The sequence below is a fragment of the Mauremys reevesii genome, linkage group 11, assembly GCF_016161935.1.
Source record: "Mauremys reevesii isolate NIE-2019 linkage group 11, ASM1616193v1, whole genome shotgun sequence".
NCBI classification, from domain to species: Eukaryota; Metazoa; Chordata; order Testudines; family Geoemydidae; genus Mauremys; species Mauremys reevesii.
In genome coordinates, this window is record NC_052633.1 from 37613021 (window position 1) to 37630781 (window position 17761).

Consider the following 17761-nt stretch of genomic DNA (forward strand, 5'->3'; position numbering starts at 1 on the left):
AACAGGGTCTTCAGAAGACAGCCAGGTTCCATAGTTGGGGGGGGAATTTTCCACTAATTGTGTTTGGGGCTTTTAGAGTGTCTTTATTTCACTGAGTGCTTCAGCCTCAAATTGGGTGGAGTTGAAGCAAAAGGATCGGTTTACCAAATAAGGGTTTTTGCCTAACTTATAATAGGCAAAAATTCTGCTTGAACCTGATTATAGGCTTTCCAGATCATCAGCAAGTTGATGTAGTTTTCAGCAGGGATTCCTGCTGTTAAGCACCTCTGTTAAGCACTGACCCCATAGCTGCCACATGCATAAAGAGTTCCTGTTCTGAAGAGTTTAGTCTGAGACACAGAAGACTACTGCTATTGGGAGACTTGGAGGAGAAAGTTAGTTTAGATTAGCACAAACAAAAATCTCACCCAAGAAATCTGACTCTTGCCTAATATGATTCTGCAGAGTTTCTTCCCATCCAGAAGTATAAGTGAGGAAAGATATGACGTTGAGAGGAACTGTATTACACATAGAGATGTGGATGACATTTCTGCGTTGCAGAAAAAGAGAGAGACTGAATCACAGAGGCCTGACATCCTATAAGAGGACAAGATGGTGCCTTTTGTCTCGCTTATTTAAAAAGTTCTCAGACTTTCAAAGGGACCCAGCTATATAGAATGAGTTAATGGGAAATGCAAGTTGAATGTCTGCACTCTTAAGACCTCTCTATGACTTAACTGTGAGATCCATGAGGAAGTTGACTTAGGTGTACCAGAGGGCCATTGCAGAATCTATATGGTGTCTGAGAACCATAATTCTACCTCTCTGGTGGGAGACTTGTAAAGCTTAACTGAGTAGGTAGACTGGATGATTTTGGTGTCTGGGGAAGAGGCTGCATTTGTGTTAATATTTGCAATTATACAGCTGATCAAATCCAGTGATGCTTACTGAAAGCGTTTGTGGATGGATGGATTGCATCAATGGTGTGGGGGTATCCCCTCCCTTCCCTACAGTAATGGGGAGCTCACCTGAAGTAAGGACTAAAGTGACCAGATTAATTCTTAAGTAGTTTAATAATAATGCTGTATAAATAGATGTACTCAAGCAGAAACCGTAAAGTAGACAGGTTCTTCCTCTCAGTACTTCCTGGGGTTTAAGATAGTGTCTGTGACAGTACTGGGGAAAAGCATCAGATCTAGCACTCTGATCACAGTAATTTCAGGTAAATGCCCCGGGCACGCTTACATTTGGGAACTGTGCCAATTTTGATAGCCTTTAACTCTTTCCAGCCTATCACTTAGTTAACTCAGAAGATACAAGAAAATGAAGGGAGGAGAGAGAAAGTGAAAGAAGTGTGGGCCAGTAGAGCCAAGGCCACAAGAAGTCTCTCCCTTGCTGGGCTCGGGAGCCTTAGAGCCCCAGGATACTGTTAAAGGTGCTGCACAATCTGTAGAAGTGGTAGGAACAAACTTTTTAAATAAATCACTGGATGTTTTACCTGAAGAAAGTCTCTGCATAGCTTGTCTGGAAAGAGGCAGGAATGGAGCACGCCCCTGCCACGGTGTCCCAGATATTGGCAGGATCAGAAGCAGCAACTGTCTCCTTAGTGGACTGGAAGATAAAGAGTTTGATTAGAATTCAAATGTTTAACAACCCTTTATAGACTTCTACAGACAAATTATCATTGATAACCTTTCAGCTGTGCTAAAAGACCCAATCTTGATGGTTGTATTAAAAGGTCTAATGTAGCTGCATTGTGGAAAATAGATTGCTGATTTGCTCATCTTAACAGTGAGGAGGCTGGTTTGAGGAGCTAGCTTGTACCCATGCTTTTATAAAAGCCTTGGTTCTGAGACAAACTACTTTTAGGCAGAATTACCAAGAAATTAGTAAGTGAGCAGAATTTCATTTCTGTATTTTTTCGGTACCACTGGACAGGTTCAACAGACTATGAAAACCACAGATATCTTTGCAATAATATTAGTTGACAGTCCTGCAGGCAGGAAAGGCAGATAAACCAAAAATTAGTGGAATGAATCTCTCAATTTCTCATTTTAAAAAAAATAATGCAAGAGTATACTAATTTAAATCCAGTTGAGGCCGAACAGGAATGGGAATTCAAGAGAGAAGGGTCAGAGCCTTTTGCTTTAATTCTGCTCCAGTTTGACTGACGCTTTTGCTGGGGTGAAAATAACTTACCAGTACGCCGGAGTCCTGAGCGGGGGTGGGGCTCAACCGGAAGAGGCAGGGCCTTAGCCGGAAGAGGCGGGCCCTTTCAAGCTTTAAAAGCCTTTAAATCATGCCAGAGCTACCAGCCGCAGAGGCGGCAAACAGTACTGAAATACTTGTTTTGACTTCAGTTTCTAGGAGTTTTGTTTTGTTTTAGCTACTTGTGTAAATTTAAATGCCAAGACGATACAGTAAATTATTGCAGGTTCATGAGAACTGTTTGTTTTGTTTTTTCCCTGTGTCCTTAGCGCTTTCTGAAATGCCCTTTGGGCGGAGTTCTGCAAGACACTGCTTAAATATAGCTGTTAATTTAAAGAAACTAGAACTTTGCTGTGTTACAGGTTTATTTTTAATAAGCCTAACTGAAAAGGTCTTCAAATGCAGAAAATTGTTACCCTGAAAAAGTTTTCCCCTGTTCCTCACTCACCTGCCACTACTCAGGTTCAGGTTTGTGCAGTTTCTTTCTTGTACATATTGAAATTACAAACACATTCCTAATACAGCTTTAAACTCCATTTTCTGATGTACTTGTTCAGGGTGGTGGTCTCTCTTGCAAAAGCTCTGAACCTGGGTCTCATGGTTTATAAAACAAACACTGAATCTTTCAGTTTACCTTTAAAATGTGTCGTCTTAAAATCACAAAAACATGCATTCAGATAATGTAACATCTTTAGTAGTTTTGTATTTATTTTTCAAGTATTTTAATTTACCTTTTACCATTCACTAAGTTTCTGAATAAGTATAGTATTAACATTTTTTAACTTTAGGCTTTGTCTGCATAGGAAAGCTGTTTTTAAACTGATATAGCTAAAGGCTGTGCAAACCTCTGTAAGGACTCCACTCTCTGAGCCCCAACCAAAAGAAATGGTCCTGGTGGCCTTCTCTAGTAAGAACAGTTCAAACTTTAAGTTTTAGATGTATTCTAGTTTTGGCTTGCTTTTTGAAATGTAAAGTTAAACACACTTTTAAAATAAGGAATAGGCTACAAGGGCACAGCAGCAATGTCAGTATGCATTAAAAACTGTTGACTTCGGAATGACATACAGTGCTCTTTGCAGTAGAGATTTCATCATTATGGTTTGCTTCTCTCTGTTTAATGGGCTACTTATGGATCTATGTTTTATTCTTTTCCTTAGATATTAGGATTAAAGAAGAGGAGCCTGATCCAGAAGAGTGGCAGCTCAGTGGCGATTCTACACTGAATACCAATGATCTATCACATTTGAGAGTACAGGTGGTAGACGAGGAAGGGGACCAAACACATCAAGAAGGAAAAAGATTGCGGCGAGTTGCTTGCACCTGTCCCAACTGTAAAGAAGGTGGTGGGAGGTATGCTAATATTTAGGGTCCATATAATACTTGTTATACGGAAAAGAAATAATGAGAAAAAATAAGAAACTCAAGTATGAACTTCTTGACTGTAGCTTTTGGAGATCTTCAGGCACTGAGCTTATGCAGTAAAACATCTCCAGCTCTTGTTTTGTGTTGACGGGAAAGGGTCAGAATCTACACTCTAATGAGTCAAGTTTTACTCTATGCTTGTTGAATTGTCCCACTGAAATGAATGGGGCTATTCAACATGAGTATAGGTTGGCAGAACAAGGCCCTAAATAATATGAAAGTGTGAGTTTTCTATATATGCAGATTGGCTTCCTACCATATCTCAATTTTCAAGGATTCGATTAAGTCCTGTGTTTGTGTATTTTGTGATTGATTAAACAAAGGATTTGTCTCCTATAGTGAAGGGAATGGTACGAAAACCTGAGACGGCCTGGATTTTTTTTCTTCTTGTCACATTTTTACTCTTTAGAGACCTATTGTGTTTTGACACATTTTCAGTAAAGGATTTTGTTGTGGGTGTCAGAAACTGGAGGAGGAGGGAAGAAATTGTTGCCTTTCTGAAATGGAAATATCTAGGATAGCATTATTGTATTTGAAACTATTGTATATAGTATATTGTAAATTCTTTGTACTAGAATTTTCATGTCCATTTTGGCAATCTTATGTAGGTAACCATTTTAAATGGGCACCTAGTTTATTTGAAAATCAAATATAAACTTTTTGGTTCTGTTTTGAGGACATATTGACATCCCATGGTTCTACAAACCTGTTACTGTCTAAGGATTGTGAGAGGCTAGCTAAGTCTGGCTGCCCCTGTTGCTTCCACATCTTCTCTGTTGGTTTGTTGATGTGCTTGCAAGGAAAGTACCTAAAACAGACAGCTAAAGTATTTCCTGGCAAAATGATACAGTAGAACTTAATTATGGGCAGAGCTGTTAGCAGTGTTTATAGTTAAAGTAGCTTCAACACTTCGTATTATAAAACCCTATTTTCAGTTGCTTATAACTTTGCTGGACTCTAACCATTTGGGCTGAAGTTTTCTATCCCTGGTGTCTGCTGCAGGCTGCCTTTTTTTTTTTTTTCGTTTCAGTAAAACTGGTTCAGTAGTTTCTGATAACATAATTAAATTACAATATGTTCATTTGCCCACCTTAAACTTATATCTGTTTCACTGAGAAACTTTAGCACCTCCATGTTTTGGAGTTGGGACTTGAAATTCGGGAGGGGGTTGCCTTGTTGCCAGTGATGTGCCTTTTGAGTTCCCCGTGAAAATCTCAGATTTGGACAAATAAGCTTCTGGAAAATCAGAATTAGCACATGCTCAGTAAAGGTTTGCTATAGGCTGGCAGCTAAATTCTCTGAAGATTTCTTCTGCAACGGTCATGCTCCTGTATGCCAACTAGATAGTGCATGCACCATCCTCAAAGAGTGACTGAGCTTCCTTCATCTGAATGCTGCAGGGGCTAAGAAGGACTTTCCCTGCAAATGCTCCTCCCAGTAATGGTGGGTTGCTGTGGCACCAGGCATCAAAACTGAGAGCAGGAATGCCATCTCTCCTGTGCTTTCAGTGTTCCTTCTGCAACCTGCTGATGCCCAGTCAACATGGAAAAACTTTAGAGAGTGGTAGGTGGGAGAGTCCGAGACAGGCACTCAGGGAGAGGTGAGAATAAACTGTGGTACTGGTTTGGGGGGAGGGAAGGAGGAATACTGAGACAAGGGGGAAGAAAGGGTAGGTAAGAGGAACACTGGGACAGGAACCAGGGGTGTGAGGAGGACTGGTTTGGGGGTGGAACTGTCTAACCAATAGAGTACACTCTCCTCCAGAGCCTGAAGTTACACGCAGGATTTTGGTGTTTCAGTAGTCATATGCTGTCTAGTGAATAACTGTATATCTACTGACAAAATGTATGTCTGTTCCTCCTCTAATGACTCATGACCATTTAAAACAACCTACTACTGATACTAGTTCCTCAGTTAGCTCCAGTGGTCGAGGTCTGTACTGATGGTCTAAGGTCCCAACCTTGCTGATGACTGATAGGAGGCCAGCATAGTTCTACATCAGGGGTGGCCAATCTGTGGCTCCAGAGCCGCATGCGGCTCTTCAGAAGTTAATATGCGGCTCCTTGTATAGGCACCAACTCGAGGGCTGGAGCTACAGGGGCCAACTTTCCAATGTGCCAGGGGGGTGTTTACTGCTCAACCCCTGGCTCTGCCACAGGCCCTGACCCCACTCCACCCTTTCCCACCCCCTTCCCTGAGCCTGCCATGCCCTCGTTCCTCCCCCTCCCCCCACGAAACAGCTGATCAGGAGGTGCTGGGAGATGGAAGAGTCAATTCTGTCAAAAGATATGTACAACTTGGTATCATAAGCATAACAGTAACAAGTAAGATTTCAGAGTAGCAGCCGTGTTAGTCTGTATCCGCAAAAAAAAAAAACAGGAGTACTTGTGGCACCTTAAAGACTAACAAATTTATTTAAGCATGAGCTTTCATGAGCTACAGCTCCAAGTAAGTTGATCTAAGAGGGACAAGGAAGAAAAAAAGTACAAGGCAGAGAACCTAACTTTGTATGATGCTGTAAGGGTTAGAGGTGTCACCAGCAAGAGTGATTTGATGGATGGGAGTAGACACGTGACTGGGAACCAGATAGGCCCATATGGCTATGGAATTGATTCAGGAACATAGTTATGCCATTTTCTCTTTGATTGAATTGCTCCAATGCATTATATTCTGAGCCCTGTGTATTCGTAGTTTTACAGCTATTGGATTTCTTGTGGAGTCAAACCACTTTTACAGAATTGTTCTCTGGAATTGAAGCATTCATTTAAAAAAACGGGGGAGAGGGGAAGGGGGCACAATTCTACCTTCATTTTTGTGAGGAAATCTTGAAAACACTAACAAAGTGCAAAACAATTCCATTCTCCCCCACCCCCCAAGTCACGGACAGCCTGAAATGATAACTTAGATATAGATAGATTGATCCATTCATCTCATCTGGCTTTAAGTCTGACAATTTAAATGCCGGAATCATTAACTGTTTCAGTTCTGCTCATTTTAGCTGAAACATTCAGCTAATTTCTTTATTTTACAATCTGAAATAGCATTCTTTGCCTCTCTAAGATGCCAAAAGCTGTCCCCTTCCCACCTGCCAAAATCTCCAGCTTCCCCTTTCACAACTTCAACAGTGCAGTTGTTCTTTGCGAATACACAAGTCTTTGCAATATTAAAATCCTGAAAATATGGGGATTATAAATTAAATGGACTTTCTGCTATCTATTTTGATATTGGGCTACACAAATGATTGTATTTTTCAATTTCATATTTCTTTAAAAGCCTGCACTTTGTCATTTCAGTGAAGTTACTGCTGAATTTCCAGTCTACTGCATTAAAGTGCTGCAGAATCCAGGAACTGTGCTGCAGAATTTAGGTCCAGCTTCCTGTGGAGTACACAGGGCTTTTATTATATTATATGTGTAGTTACTCTGAAAATCCACTCAGATTAACATACAGAACTATTTGGATACATTTTTCTGAATCCTACAAAATATCTGTTGTTTGGGAGAAATAACTTAGATTTGCTGAATAATTTTAGTATTTGTTTTTTTAAACAGAGGCTCTAATTTGGGAAAAAAGAAACAACACATCTGTCATATCCCAGGGTGTGGGAAAGTTTATGGGAAGACTTCACATTTGAGAGCTCATCTCCGCTGGCATTCTGGAGAGCGCCCGTTTGTTTGTACTTGGATGTTCTGTGGTAAAAGGTTCACTCGCAGTGATGAGTTACAGCGACACAGAAGAACACATACAGGTTATCAATATTTGATTTTGGCAAATCTGATTGGAGGAATGTGAATGATAAAAATTTCTTAAAATCGGCCAGATTTTTGCCTCTGATTACTCTTCCACTGACTTCATGAAAGTTGTGGTAGTGTATCTGAGAGCAAAGTTGGTCTGTGATCTGTTTATTTTGTAATAATATGTCCCCCTCCCCATATTAAATACCAAATATTTAATTTTAAAATCTGTTGTTTCTATTAAAAAAAACTTTTTTTGTGCAATATCTAATACATCATGAAGTGGTAGGGGCTTCAGAACTCTTAGAGCAGTGGTTCTCAAACTTTTGTTCTGGTGACCCCTTTCACATAGCTTCTGAGTGTGACCCCCTTTATAAATTAAAATTACTTTTTATATATTTAACACCATTATAGATGCTGGAGGCAAAGCGGGGTTTGGGTTGGAAGCTGACAGCTCACAACCCCCATGTAATAACCTCATGACCCCCAGTTTGAGAACCCCTGTCTTAGAGCTTAAAGGGACACTGAGAGTGTGAAAATCACAGTACCGTTTGAAAATTGTGCACATACTATTGTTACAAGTGACCCATGGATTATGATACTGAAAGCAATTTTAAAAAATCTATTTTTAAAATAGCTTATTTTATGCTTTTGATAGTGTTTTCTGTAAAATTAATGTACTTACTAGTCATGTGCATCAGTCTCAAGACCCACTGTGGGGGAACTCATCTGCACTCTGTTCTCCATACCTGGAAAGAGGTTACAGCAGCAATGAAACTGAAGAGGCAGCAAATGGGTCCAAGCATGTTGTTGGTGTCAAAAAACCCTTTGTACCCTCACCAAAGGAACAGAAAAATGCTTTAAAAAATCTTTTTAAAGTGTGTGGAGGAGAAGGCTGTGTTTGTGTGAGAGAGAAAACCATGTCCTTTTAACAAAAAATAAGTTGACAGTGTCCAGTTAGTGCCTTTCTCATCAACATGATCTATGGATTTATAGTTTATTGTTCATAAAAATAATTTCTCTTTGTTATCTTGTGTGACAGGAGAGAAGAAGTTTGTCTGTCCGGAATGTTCAAAACGCTTTATGAGGAGTGACCACCTTGCCAAACACATTAAAACACATCAGAATAAAAAAGGTATTCACTCTAGCAGTACAGTGTTGGCATCAGTAGAAGCAACACCTGATGATACTTTGATTACTGCAGGAGGAACAACACTTATCCTTGCAAATATTCAACAAGGTTCTGTTTCGGGAATAGGGACTGTTAATACATCTGGCACCAGCAATCAAGATATTCTTACCAACACTGAAATACCTTTACAGCTTGTCACAGTTTCTGGAAATGAGACAATGGAGTAAATATTACACAAGATACCTATTAATTGTGGTTATTTTTATACAGTAGTGAGAAAAATATTGTTCCTAAGTTCTTAGATATCTTTTTATTGATGTGCAAAAATTTTTGGATTGACAGTAACTTGGTTATACATGACACTGAAATGCCTTACTTTGTATGATATTCCATAGTATATTAAAATGGTAAAATTGCATGGGTTTTGTAGGTACTTTTGGAATCTAGAAGAGATGAAATTTTACCAAGTTATATTAAAAAATAAATTTAATGATGGGAATGGTAGTCTAACCAAATGCATCAATCCTGTGTGGTTTAGTGTAAAAATGAGAACATGTTGGTATTTATCTATTGTAAGATAAAAAGAAGTTGATGGGTGAAAAGAAATCATGTTATGATAAAAGAAATTTTGTAATTTTCTTGATGACTGGAATTTTTATTATGCATAACTGACAAATCAAGTTTCCAAGCAAATGTTACATAGTGTAGGCTTTACTTAGCTCATCAGCTTGTCATTTTGAAGCTAATTATTTTAATTAGGTTAACTATGTACAATATTTTAAGCATTACTCTTGTAAGATTTTGAAAACTACATTTTAACATGGAACTCTAGGGATAGTCACCTTTTAAATCCTGTTGAAAAGCCATGTTTAAGATTTAATTTGCCAAAATGATGTCTTGTTAATATTCTTTCAATAACCAAGTTGGGCAATATAACCAATGTTTAAAAAAAAAAAAAGTTTAAAATGTTTAAAAAAATGTATAGGTTGAGGCATTTGGGTGGTAAGGCAAATGTTATAGTGAAATATATCCCTTTCCTTGAACACTGGAGGACCAAAAATTAGGTGTATTGCGTCTCAGCCGTGATTTTTATCAAATCTTGTTCTCAAAAACATCTGTCTGCCAGGGCCTTAAAAGCCATCATGTAATTTACCAGTAAAAATATAACATATGCAAATATAACAGAAAATCACTTCCATAGTGACAATACTCCCAACCGTATGGATATTAGTCATAGTGAACTAGGGGTTTTACAAGGTTTTTTTTTAAATTTGTTGTTTAGCTTTTGGTTAGTCAATCTGCATTTAAATATCAACCATCTTTCCTTTTTCGCTTCTTCCCTTAAATTGTATGTATCCAGTACATTTAACTGATAAACATATATGTTTTTTTTATTATGCTGAATTTTCTTTTTATTTTTAATTACTGTTTATATTTTCAATTATAGAAAAATGTACAAAATAAAGTTACTTAGCCAGTCTGTAAGTTCTATACCATTTTCCAAAAATGTACAACAATAATTACAGCAGTTCACCTATTTACAAACATTTGGAAATCTGTTCGTTATCCTTAAAACCACCTCAAATTTAAAGGCTACCTTATTGTACGTTTAAAGTGTATTATAACAGTGTGGTAGTTAATAAAACACTATTTTTTTCTTTTGACTTCACGTTTACTGCATTCCTTTGTGCTATGTAACAAGGTGTGATATGCTGACACATGTTTAATAGCTCCAGTTTTTCTTCAACAAACTTCATAATGAAAATAGTTGTATTTTTTTCTGACCTTGCTCTGATATAGTTGACCCTTTAAATTCCTGTTGCACAAGGGAAGGGTCAGCAATGAAAAGAGGATGTGACAATGGCCTTGATGAAGGGGGAGAGGAGTTGCAGAAGAATACTGAGCTTATGAGTTCTGAGTAACAGAGAGGATGGTGTTTTCAGCTGCAGCAAGGAGGTTGGAGGGCATATAGGAAAGAGCAATTTTTTAACTATGTTGTGAGAGTTGGTGGCAGGACATGCAGGAAGATGTCTCAATCAGCTGTGCATGACTAGACTGGGGAGAGCTTGGGGCCAGGGCCCCAGCGCCGCAGGGGCGCCGGGCGGCCGCTTCCGGGGCGGCATTTGGCTGGTGCTCTGCGCGGCCCATCACTGAGGCCGTCCACGGAGCCGGGACGGGCGAGGGCGGGCGGCGGCAACCGTCCCCCTCTCTCCCGGCTCGGCTCCAGTCTCGCTCGCGCTGCTGCGGCCGGGTCCGCCTCCCCGGCCTCCGGACCTGGCACCTGGGCACGTCGGCAGAGCTCAGAGAGGAGCGGAAGAGGAGGGCCCCCGGGGGGGAGGAGGGGAAGGCGGCGCGCGCGCGCACTGCTGGGGGGGGCAGCGTGATCTCTAGAGCCGCCCCTGGCTTGGGGTGCCAAGATCGATTTGGGATGCTGATCCGGGGGAGAGTGTAGAAGAAGAAATGGATCGAAGAGTGAGACCCACAGATCATGGGAGATGTTAGGTGGTAGAGATACCGAAAAAGGCGGCGGAGAATGTAATAGAGTATTGAGTCCTGGAACCCAACAGAGGGGATGGGATTCAGTACAAGAATGGTGGTGTCAAATGTAGCAGAAAAATCAGAGGATGAGCATGAAGAATCTTTGGATTTGGTCAGGAATAGGTCATTTGTGACTTTTTAAGGCCTCTTTGGTGGAGTAAAGTTGGGCAAAAGTCAAAGTGCTGTGAGTGACAGGAACAGCCCAAGTGGGGTCGCCCTTAAGAGAGTTCAGGAGCCAGCCCATTTTCTCAGATGAATGAATTGCAGCTCAACACTGAAAAGTGTTCTTAAAAATGATGTTTTGGGTTATTTTGTCTGTGACTTGCACATCAAATCTGTTTTAGTTTACAAGTAAAAAGATGTTTTCTCTCTGGCCTGTAAAGTCAACCTAGAATCTACAGGTCATTCTGGATTCTTTTTACCTTGCACTTCAACAGCAATAAAGATTCTGCAGTTGGGGCGTAATTAATATTAATCTATTGATGATGCTTGAGTCAGAACAGAATCTAGTTCTCTCCAATAGCTGTATTGGCTTTGTAACAAAAATGTACTTTAATTATTGAACAGGTATGACTTATTGCACACATGGAACAGATCTGCTGAGTAAGAAGGTGCCATATTTACATAACCATTTTTCAGAGTGGAACTGCACATTAAAATGTGACTTTCTAGTCTATAATTAGAAGAAACATCTTTGAGGAACTATTCATTTGTCCTTTCTGTTCTCCCCAAAAAGAAATAAATTGAATCCAAAGCAGTATGATCAGTGGTGATGCAGGTCATAGTAAATCTTTGTAGAAGGTTATTCAGTATGTTTGTATGACAGCCAGTCAAAGTGGATGATACCAGATTTTTCAAAAGCTCATTTTAAGAGTGGGGGAGGGGGGGACTTTTCCTGCCAAACAATATTGATATTAATGATTTCATAGTTTGCACTGTAATTTTGCTTTTACCATTGCTAATGCTTCCTGATCGCCCAAACCTGAAGAGGGATTAGTTCATTTTTACGCTCAGGATAGCGGTAGAACGTTTCTGGCAAATGAAAGGAGGATTGTGAATCGGAAGACATCTCAATGGCTGTTCAGTGACTAATTCCTGCTGTGTTTCACGTAATGTAAAATGAAAACTTCTATGAGCAGTACCGTAAAGAGCTATGCGCAGCCAAGCTCTTTTATCTGAGGCTGTAATTTATATTCTCTAAAGATGCCATCTGCGCAGGAGTCTCATTCTTGGGCCCTGTGTCTCCACTGCAGATCATGCAGGAATCTCCCCTAGCTCGTAAGATTTTTGGCTCTGATACATCCGTAGCCCTGTGTGAGGGGTTCTGCCTTTTGGAGTATGCACTATTAAATCCCAAGAAAATTCTAGGTACTTTTTTTCAGACTGCAGTCAGCACAGGCATTTCCCATAGAAGCTGACTTGTGTAGCTTTGGTTCTATCTGGCTTAGCAGCTAAAGAGGTTGGGGTTTTACTTTCCAATTTCTAACCAGTGTTCTAGTTCACTGAGCCTGGTAACCTGGCTTTTTTCAGCACATACTTTTTTATGTTTTCTTCTGTTTCCTCTGCAGGTCCACTTGAGGTGTCATCACCATAGCCAAAGATTGCCTGGATATGACTTGAGCTCCCAGCAGAAACCTATTAGGAGACTGTTCATGTATCATTATTTGCAGAACTAGATTAAAATTTTCCATCAAAACTGTTTTTTGGTGGAAAATTGGGTTTTCAGCTAAACAAGAATTTTTATCTAAATTTTCAGTGAAAATTTCAATATTTCATTGAAAAACTGAAATATGTTGACCAACAATTAAAATATTTTGATTCAAAATAGCTCTCCCATTCTCCTCCATGGACAGCGCTCTCTGGCTAGACTCCCATGGTGCACCACGGCCAGGGACTCCTATGGTGCACCCCCTCTACTCACCAAGAGTGGAGAAATTGGTGCATCATAGGAAATGTGGTTTGGTCAGAGAGGCAGGCCCACAGAGAAGAATGGGAGCATAAGGCACTTAGAACTACAACTCCCAAGAAGCACTGCAGCATGAGTTTGAATCAAAATATTTGGGGTTTGGCCAAAACATTTAGCCAGGAAGTCAAAATTTTCTGGAGAGAAGAAACAACCCTGTTTTCTGACCAGGTCTAATTATTTGGATCCTGGTGTAGACAGTGCTGTTGACAGACCTGTGTCCACTGAATACTGGATCTCCAGACTCCTTCGATACTATATTAGGCTTCTATCAGAAGGTACTGTGAGGATCTGTATCATAGAATCCATTTCAGCCTGGGGACATTTGTATGTTTTGGCATCTGGAAACTTAACATTTCGTAGCTGAAAACTTTGGTATCTTGATTTTGATATATCAACAACTTGAGGCTGCACACAGATGGCTCTGAACCCTGTCAGCCTCATCACCATAGCCAGTGTCTGAGTGACTTGGAGTATTTTTGGTGTCTTGGCACTTGACCACAGAGAGACCATAAAATCCTGTAATATACAAGTCCTTCTGGACACTTGCATTCACAACATGTCAATATTCTGCTAAAGTGGGCCCACTTGCCTATTACCACAGAATGGTGTTAAAAACCCTTTGCCCCTCAAGATGTGTTGCTGGGAACAGTGTAGGATGCAGGAACAGGGAAGCAATGATGTTGTCATGCCTGCTGAGAGATGGGAAGGCAACAGAAGGCCTTCCAGCATATTGGGCTGTATTAGTAGAAGCATTGCCAGCAGATCAAGGGAAGTGATGATTCCCCTCTATTCAACACTGGTGAGGCCACACCTGGAGCATTGCGTCCAGTTTTGGTCCCCCCACTACAGAAGGGAAGTTGACAAATTGGAGAGAGTCCAGGGGAGGGCAACGAAAATGATTAGGGGGCTGGGGCACGTGACTTATGAGGAGAGGCTGAGGGAACGGGTTATTTAGTCTGCAGAAGAGAAGAGTGAGGGGGGATTTGATAGCAGCCTTCAGCTACCTGAAGGGGGGTTCCAAAGAGGATGGAGCTAGGCTGTTCTCAGTGGTGGCAGATGACAGAACAAGGAGCAATGGTCTCAAGTTGCAGTGGGGGAAGTCTAGGTTGGATATTAGGAAACACTATTTCACTAGGAGGGTGGTGAAGCACTGGAAGTTACCTAGGGAGATGGTGGAATCTCCTTCCTTAGAGGTTTTTAAGGCCAAGCTTGACAAAGCCTCGGCTGGGATAATTTAGTTGTTGTGATCCTGCTTTGAGCAGGGTATTAGACTAGATGACCTCCTGAGGTCTCTTCCAACCCTAATATTTTATGATTCTATGAACAGGAAAAGGTGCACAAAACCTTCCTTCTGCTCGAAAGGGGCTTTTCTTCCTCCACAGCATGACTGGGTGGTGGTGTTCCAGATATGCAAGCTTTTTTTTTTGTTTTCTCTGTCATCCCAGAATCAATCATCTTTAGATTCATATTGCCATCTCTACTTACTAGTACTCATCTGTATCCCACTGTCCTTTAAAATCGTTTCTGGCTCTTAGGGCACTTGCCAAATATTGGTCACCTCCATGGAGGGAAATGGCAAGATTATTTTTGTTTTTTGCCTCTTCAACTGGCATCACTACAGGATTCTCCCAAAGGGTGTGGCAGTAGGCCTAGCCTACCTGCAAAAACTTGTAGTGCATCTGTTCTTCAGTTGGACTGTTTATTGAATAAATAACATCACTTTTAAGGTCTGATGGACAGTCCTTATCAAGCTGAGGCCCTAGTTAGCCTGAGTCACAACTTGCCCCAGGTGGGCAATTGGTTTGGACACTATAGAAAGCCTGCCTGAAGCTGCCCATCTATGATTCTCTTATCTCAGGTCACCACAGGTTGCTGAAAATGTTATTGAAGAGTGAAATGGATATTTGTTTGGTCCTGCTTACCAGGACTTCCTTTTGTTGCTAATGTGTTGGTACTTACCATAGTATATTATCATATTATGCTTCCTCAACTGAGTTCCCAGTGGAGGATGGAGGTCACAAGATTCTTCCATTGTCACTCACAGGGGTATAAAGGTGACCTGGATTTCGTATCTGGGCTGCAGTTCAGAATAATCTCTAATTAGTAAGGTTCTCTGAGACTGCCCTTAAAACTGGCTGGGCTGGAGAGCAGGTCTATACTTAAGAGATGAAAGAGACTTATGTGACTAAGCTTCAACGCCCAGGGTGCTTATTTACAATAAGTACAAGACCTATATGTCCATGTGCTTGGCATTCCTGAATGTACTAATGACACGTGGAATCCGGTCAGATTACAGGCTTCTTGTGACTATTTCAGTGAAAAACAGGTTCTAGCCATTTCTGTTAGCTGCTTGCCTAGCAGAGAGGAAATGTGATCACAAAGATAATGAAGTAATCACTGTAACACTCATATGGAGGATCTCTGAGTGGGGAATGAAGGTTCAGACTTTCCTCTGGGAAAGGAGCTAGAGAGAGCTCATCTGAGCAACAGTTATCAATCTTTTGCTCAGGGCGTTTAGAAGAGTCAGTGTTAGCAAATTATTCTTTGAGTAGTGTCCATATGGGTGCTTGCATCCCTGCGCCGCTGATCAGAGAACTTGGGTAGCAGTGTCTGTTAGGCCTGCACCAGAGGCTAATCAGCATAACACCCCATCAGTTCCTTCTCAAGTGCCCCTGGCTAGAAATGGAGCTATTCGTAGTCTATTACCATTGCTTTCGATTTTGCACTTCTATTATTAGTTAGCCTCTTAGTACTTAGTTATAGTCATCGTTTTTCTTTTTATCTTCTCTCTAAATAAATAAATAAAATACTTTATTTTTCCTGCTTTGGGGACTCTTTCCTTAATGGGTATGCCCAGTTCACTGGGCTTCAGAAGTGCCTCTCTTGCCAAGAGGCGATCCCTGTTGCAGACAAGCACTGCCAGTGCATACACAACAAATGTGTGATCTCTGCTAGCACCTCAAGCCCAGGTCTCGTAAGGATAGAGAGCTCAGACGGATCATCATTGAGGCTGCTTTCCGACCCTCTCTGGACCTGCGCTATGAGTCACCTGGCATACGTGAGTCTTCTCTGCAGCCCTCAACATCTAAAGGCTATGTGTCAAAGAAACAAGCTGCTGACTCCTAATAAATCATCGAAAAAAGAGCAGGAAGTCCCCACAGGGAGCCCTGAGATGACTGCAAACGATCTCTGGCATGCTTGGTATCCTTGATATCATTGGCACTGAGACAATCCCACCTCGGTACCCATGGCTCACAGAAATCTACAGAGGTAGATACCGTTGACAAGCCTACAGACTTGATGGGCACGGGCACCAAGTCAACGGCACTGAGGGACCAGGACAGGAGTAAGCACTCCACTGAGAAGGCATTGCGAGTATGCAGTTCTCTATCGGTATTGCCATCAACACCTCATCCAGCACCAGAATGACCAGGAATCTCCATCCCTCCCGGTACCGCCAATGGCACCACGTTGGTCGGTACTGTCTGAATTCCAGCACATGAGGGACCTCCATGTATCCAACATACCGGAGTTCCTCTTCTCGGCACGAGGACCCCTGCACTGAGTCATTGCCCGGCATGGGAGTCTTCCCTGCTGCCCTCCCATGCTCCCCCATTCTCTAGTGAGGGCTCAGATAGTGAACTGGAGAAAGTGGCATCACATTACTCCTCCCTAGCTCCTTATGGTGCCCAGTATCAACAGGGCCCCTAAGCATACCCTCAGATGGCTCCACCACCACCTTCTTGGTACAGCCACCCATGGGCACCACCAATGAGCTCTATGCCAACACCATCCCAGTGGCCATACTGGGACCCTTGGGCTCTATATTGCCACCATATCTCTCAAGCGTCTAGTGCCCCCCACCCTCCCGAGACCCCTCAAGTCACATCTCTTCGTCTGTGGCATCCAGAGCATTGGAGCCTCCAGAAAAAATTGTGGAGAAACAGGAAGGCAGTGCTGAGAAAGAGGTGAACCTAAGGACTATAGTCTCCTCTTCCATGGATGAGGCCATCATGCCTCCTCCACCATCTCTGGCTGATTACTTTCTCCTCTTCCAGGACCTAACGTAGAGAGTGTCAGACACTCTCCAAATACCACTAGATTAAGTCAGACACCCACCATCGTCTCTTTGACTTACTCCATTCATCTGCATCCTCAAAAATCTTACTACCCATTAATAAGGCCATTCTGGCCTCTGCAAAAATCATTTGGCAGACCCCAGCATTGGTGGCATCTACCTGTAAGTGGGTGGACAAAAATATTATGTCCTACCAAGGGAGACCGAATGCCTCTTCTCCAACCCCTCCAAAGCTCCACCCAACTCCATTGTGATGGATGTGGTTAATTCCTATGGCTGTCAACACCAGATGAGGTCCACTCCCTATGATAGGGACTGGAAGTGTTTGGTCTTTTTCAGAAGGAAGGTGTACTCCTCAGCCACGCTTCAGTTTTGAATCACCAATTACCATGTCCTGATGGTGAAATACAACTACGTAAACTATTAAAAACTGAATGATTTTATTGAGCAGCTGCCTGAGTAACACCACAACCAATTTAAGGCCATCATCCAAGAGGACAGTTAGTGGCCAAGACAACACTACAGTCTGCCAGTGATTCAGCCGACACAGCGGTCAGGTCCATCTTCATGGCCGTGGTGATGCGATGTGCATTCATGAAAAAAGATCTCCATTCATGAAAAAAGAATGAGGAGTACTTGTGGCACCTTTGAGACTAACAAATTTATTTGGGCATAAGCTTTCGTGGGCTAAAACCAACTTCATC

At 41.6% G+C, this 17761-nt stretch overlaps 1 protein-coding gene across 1 annotated transcript in view; it reads left to right on the forward strand.

The window, feature by feature from the left end:
* Positions 1 to 10139, forward strand: part of SP3 (Sp3 transcription factor) — a 30878-nt gene extending 20739 nt beyond the window's left edge. The window contains exons 5-7 of the mRNA XM_039494334.1: positions 3345 to 3537; positions 7161 to 7357; positions 8386 to 10139. Of these exons, the coding sequence (XP_039350268.1) occupies positions 3345 to 3537; positions 7161 to 7357; positions 8386 to 8702 (707 nt within the window). The 3' untranslated portion in view covers positions 8703 to 10139. The remainder of the gene's footprint in view (positions 1 to 3344; positions 3538 to 7160; positions 7358 to 8385) is intronic.
* The last annotated feature ends 7622 nt before the right edge of the window (positions 10140 to 17761 follow it).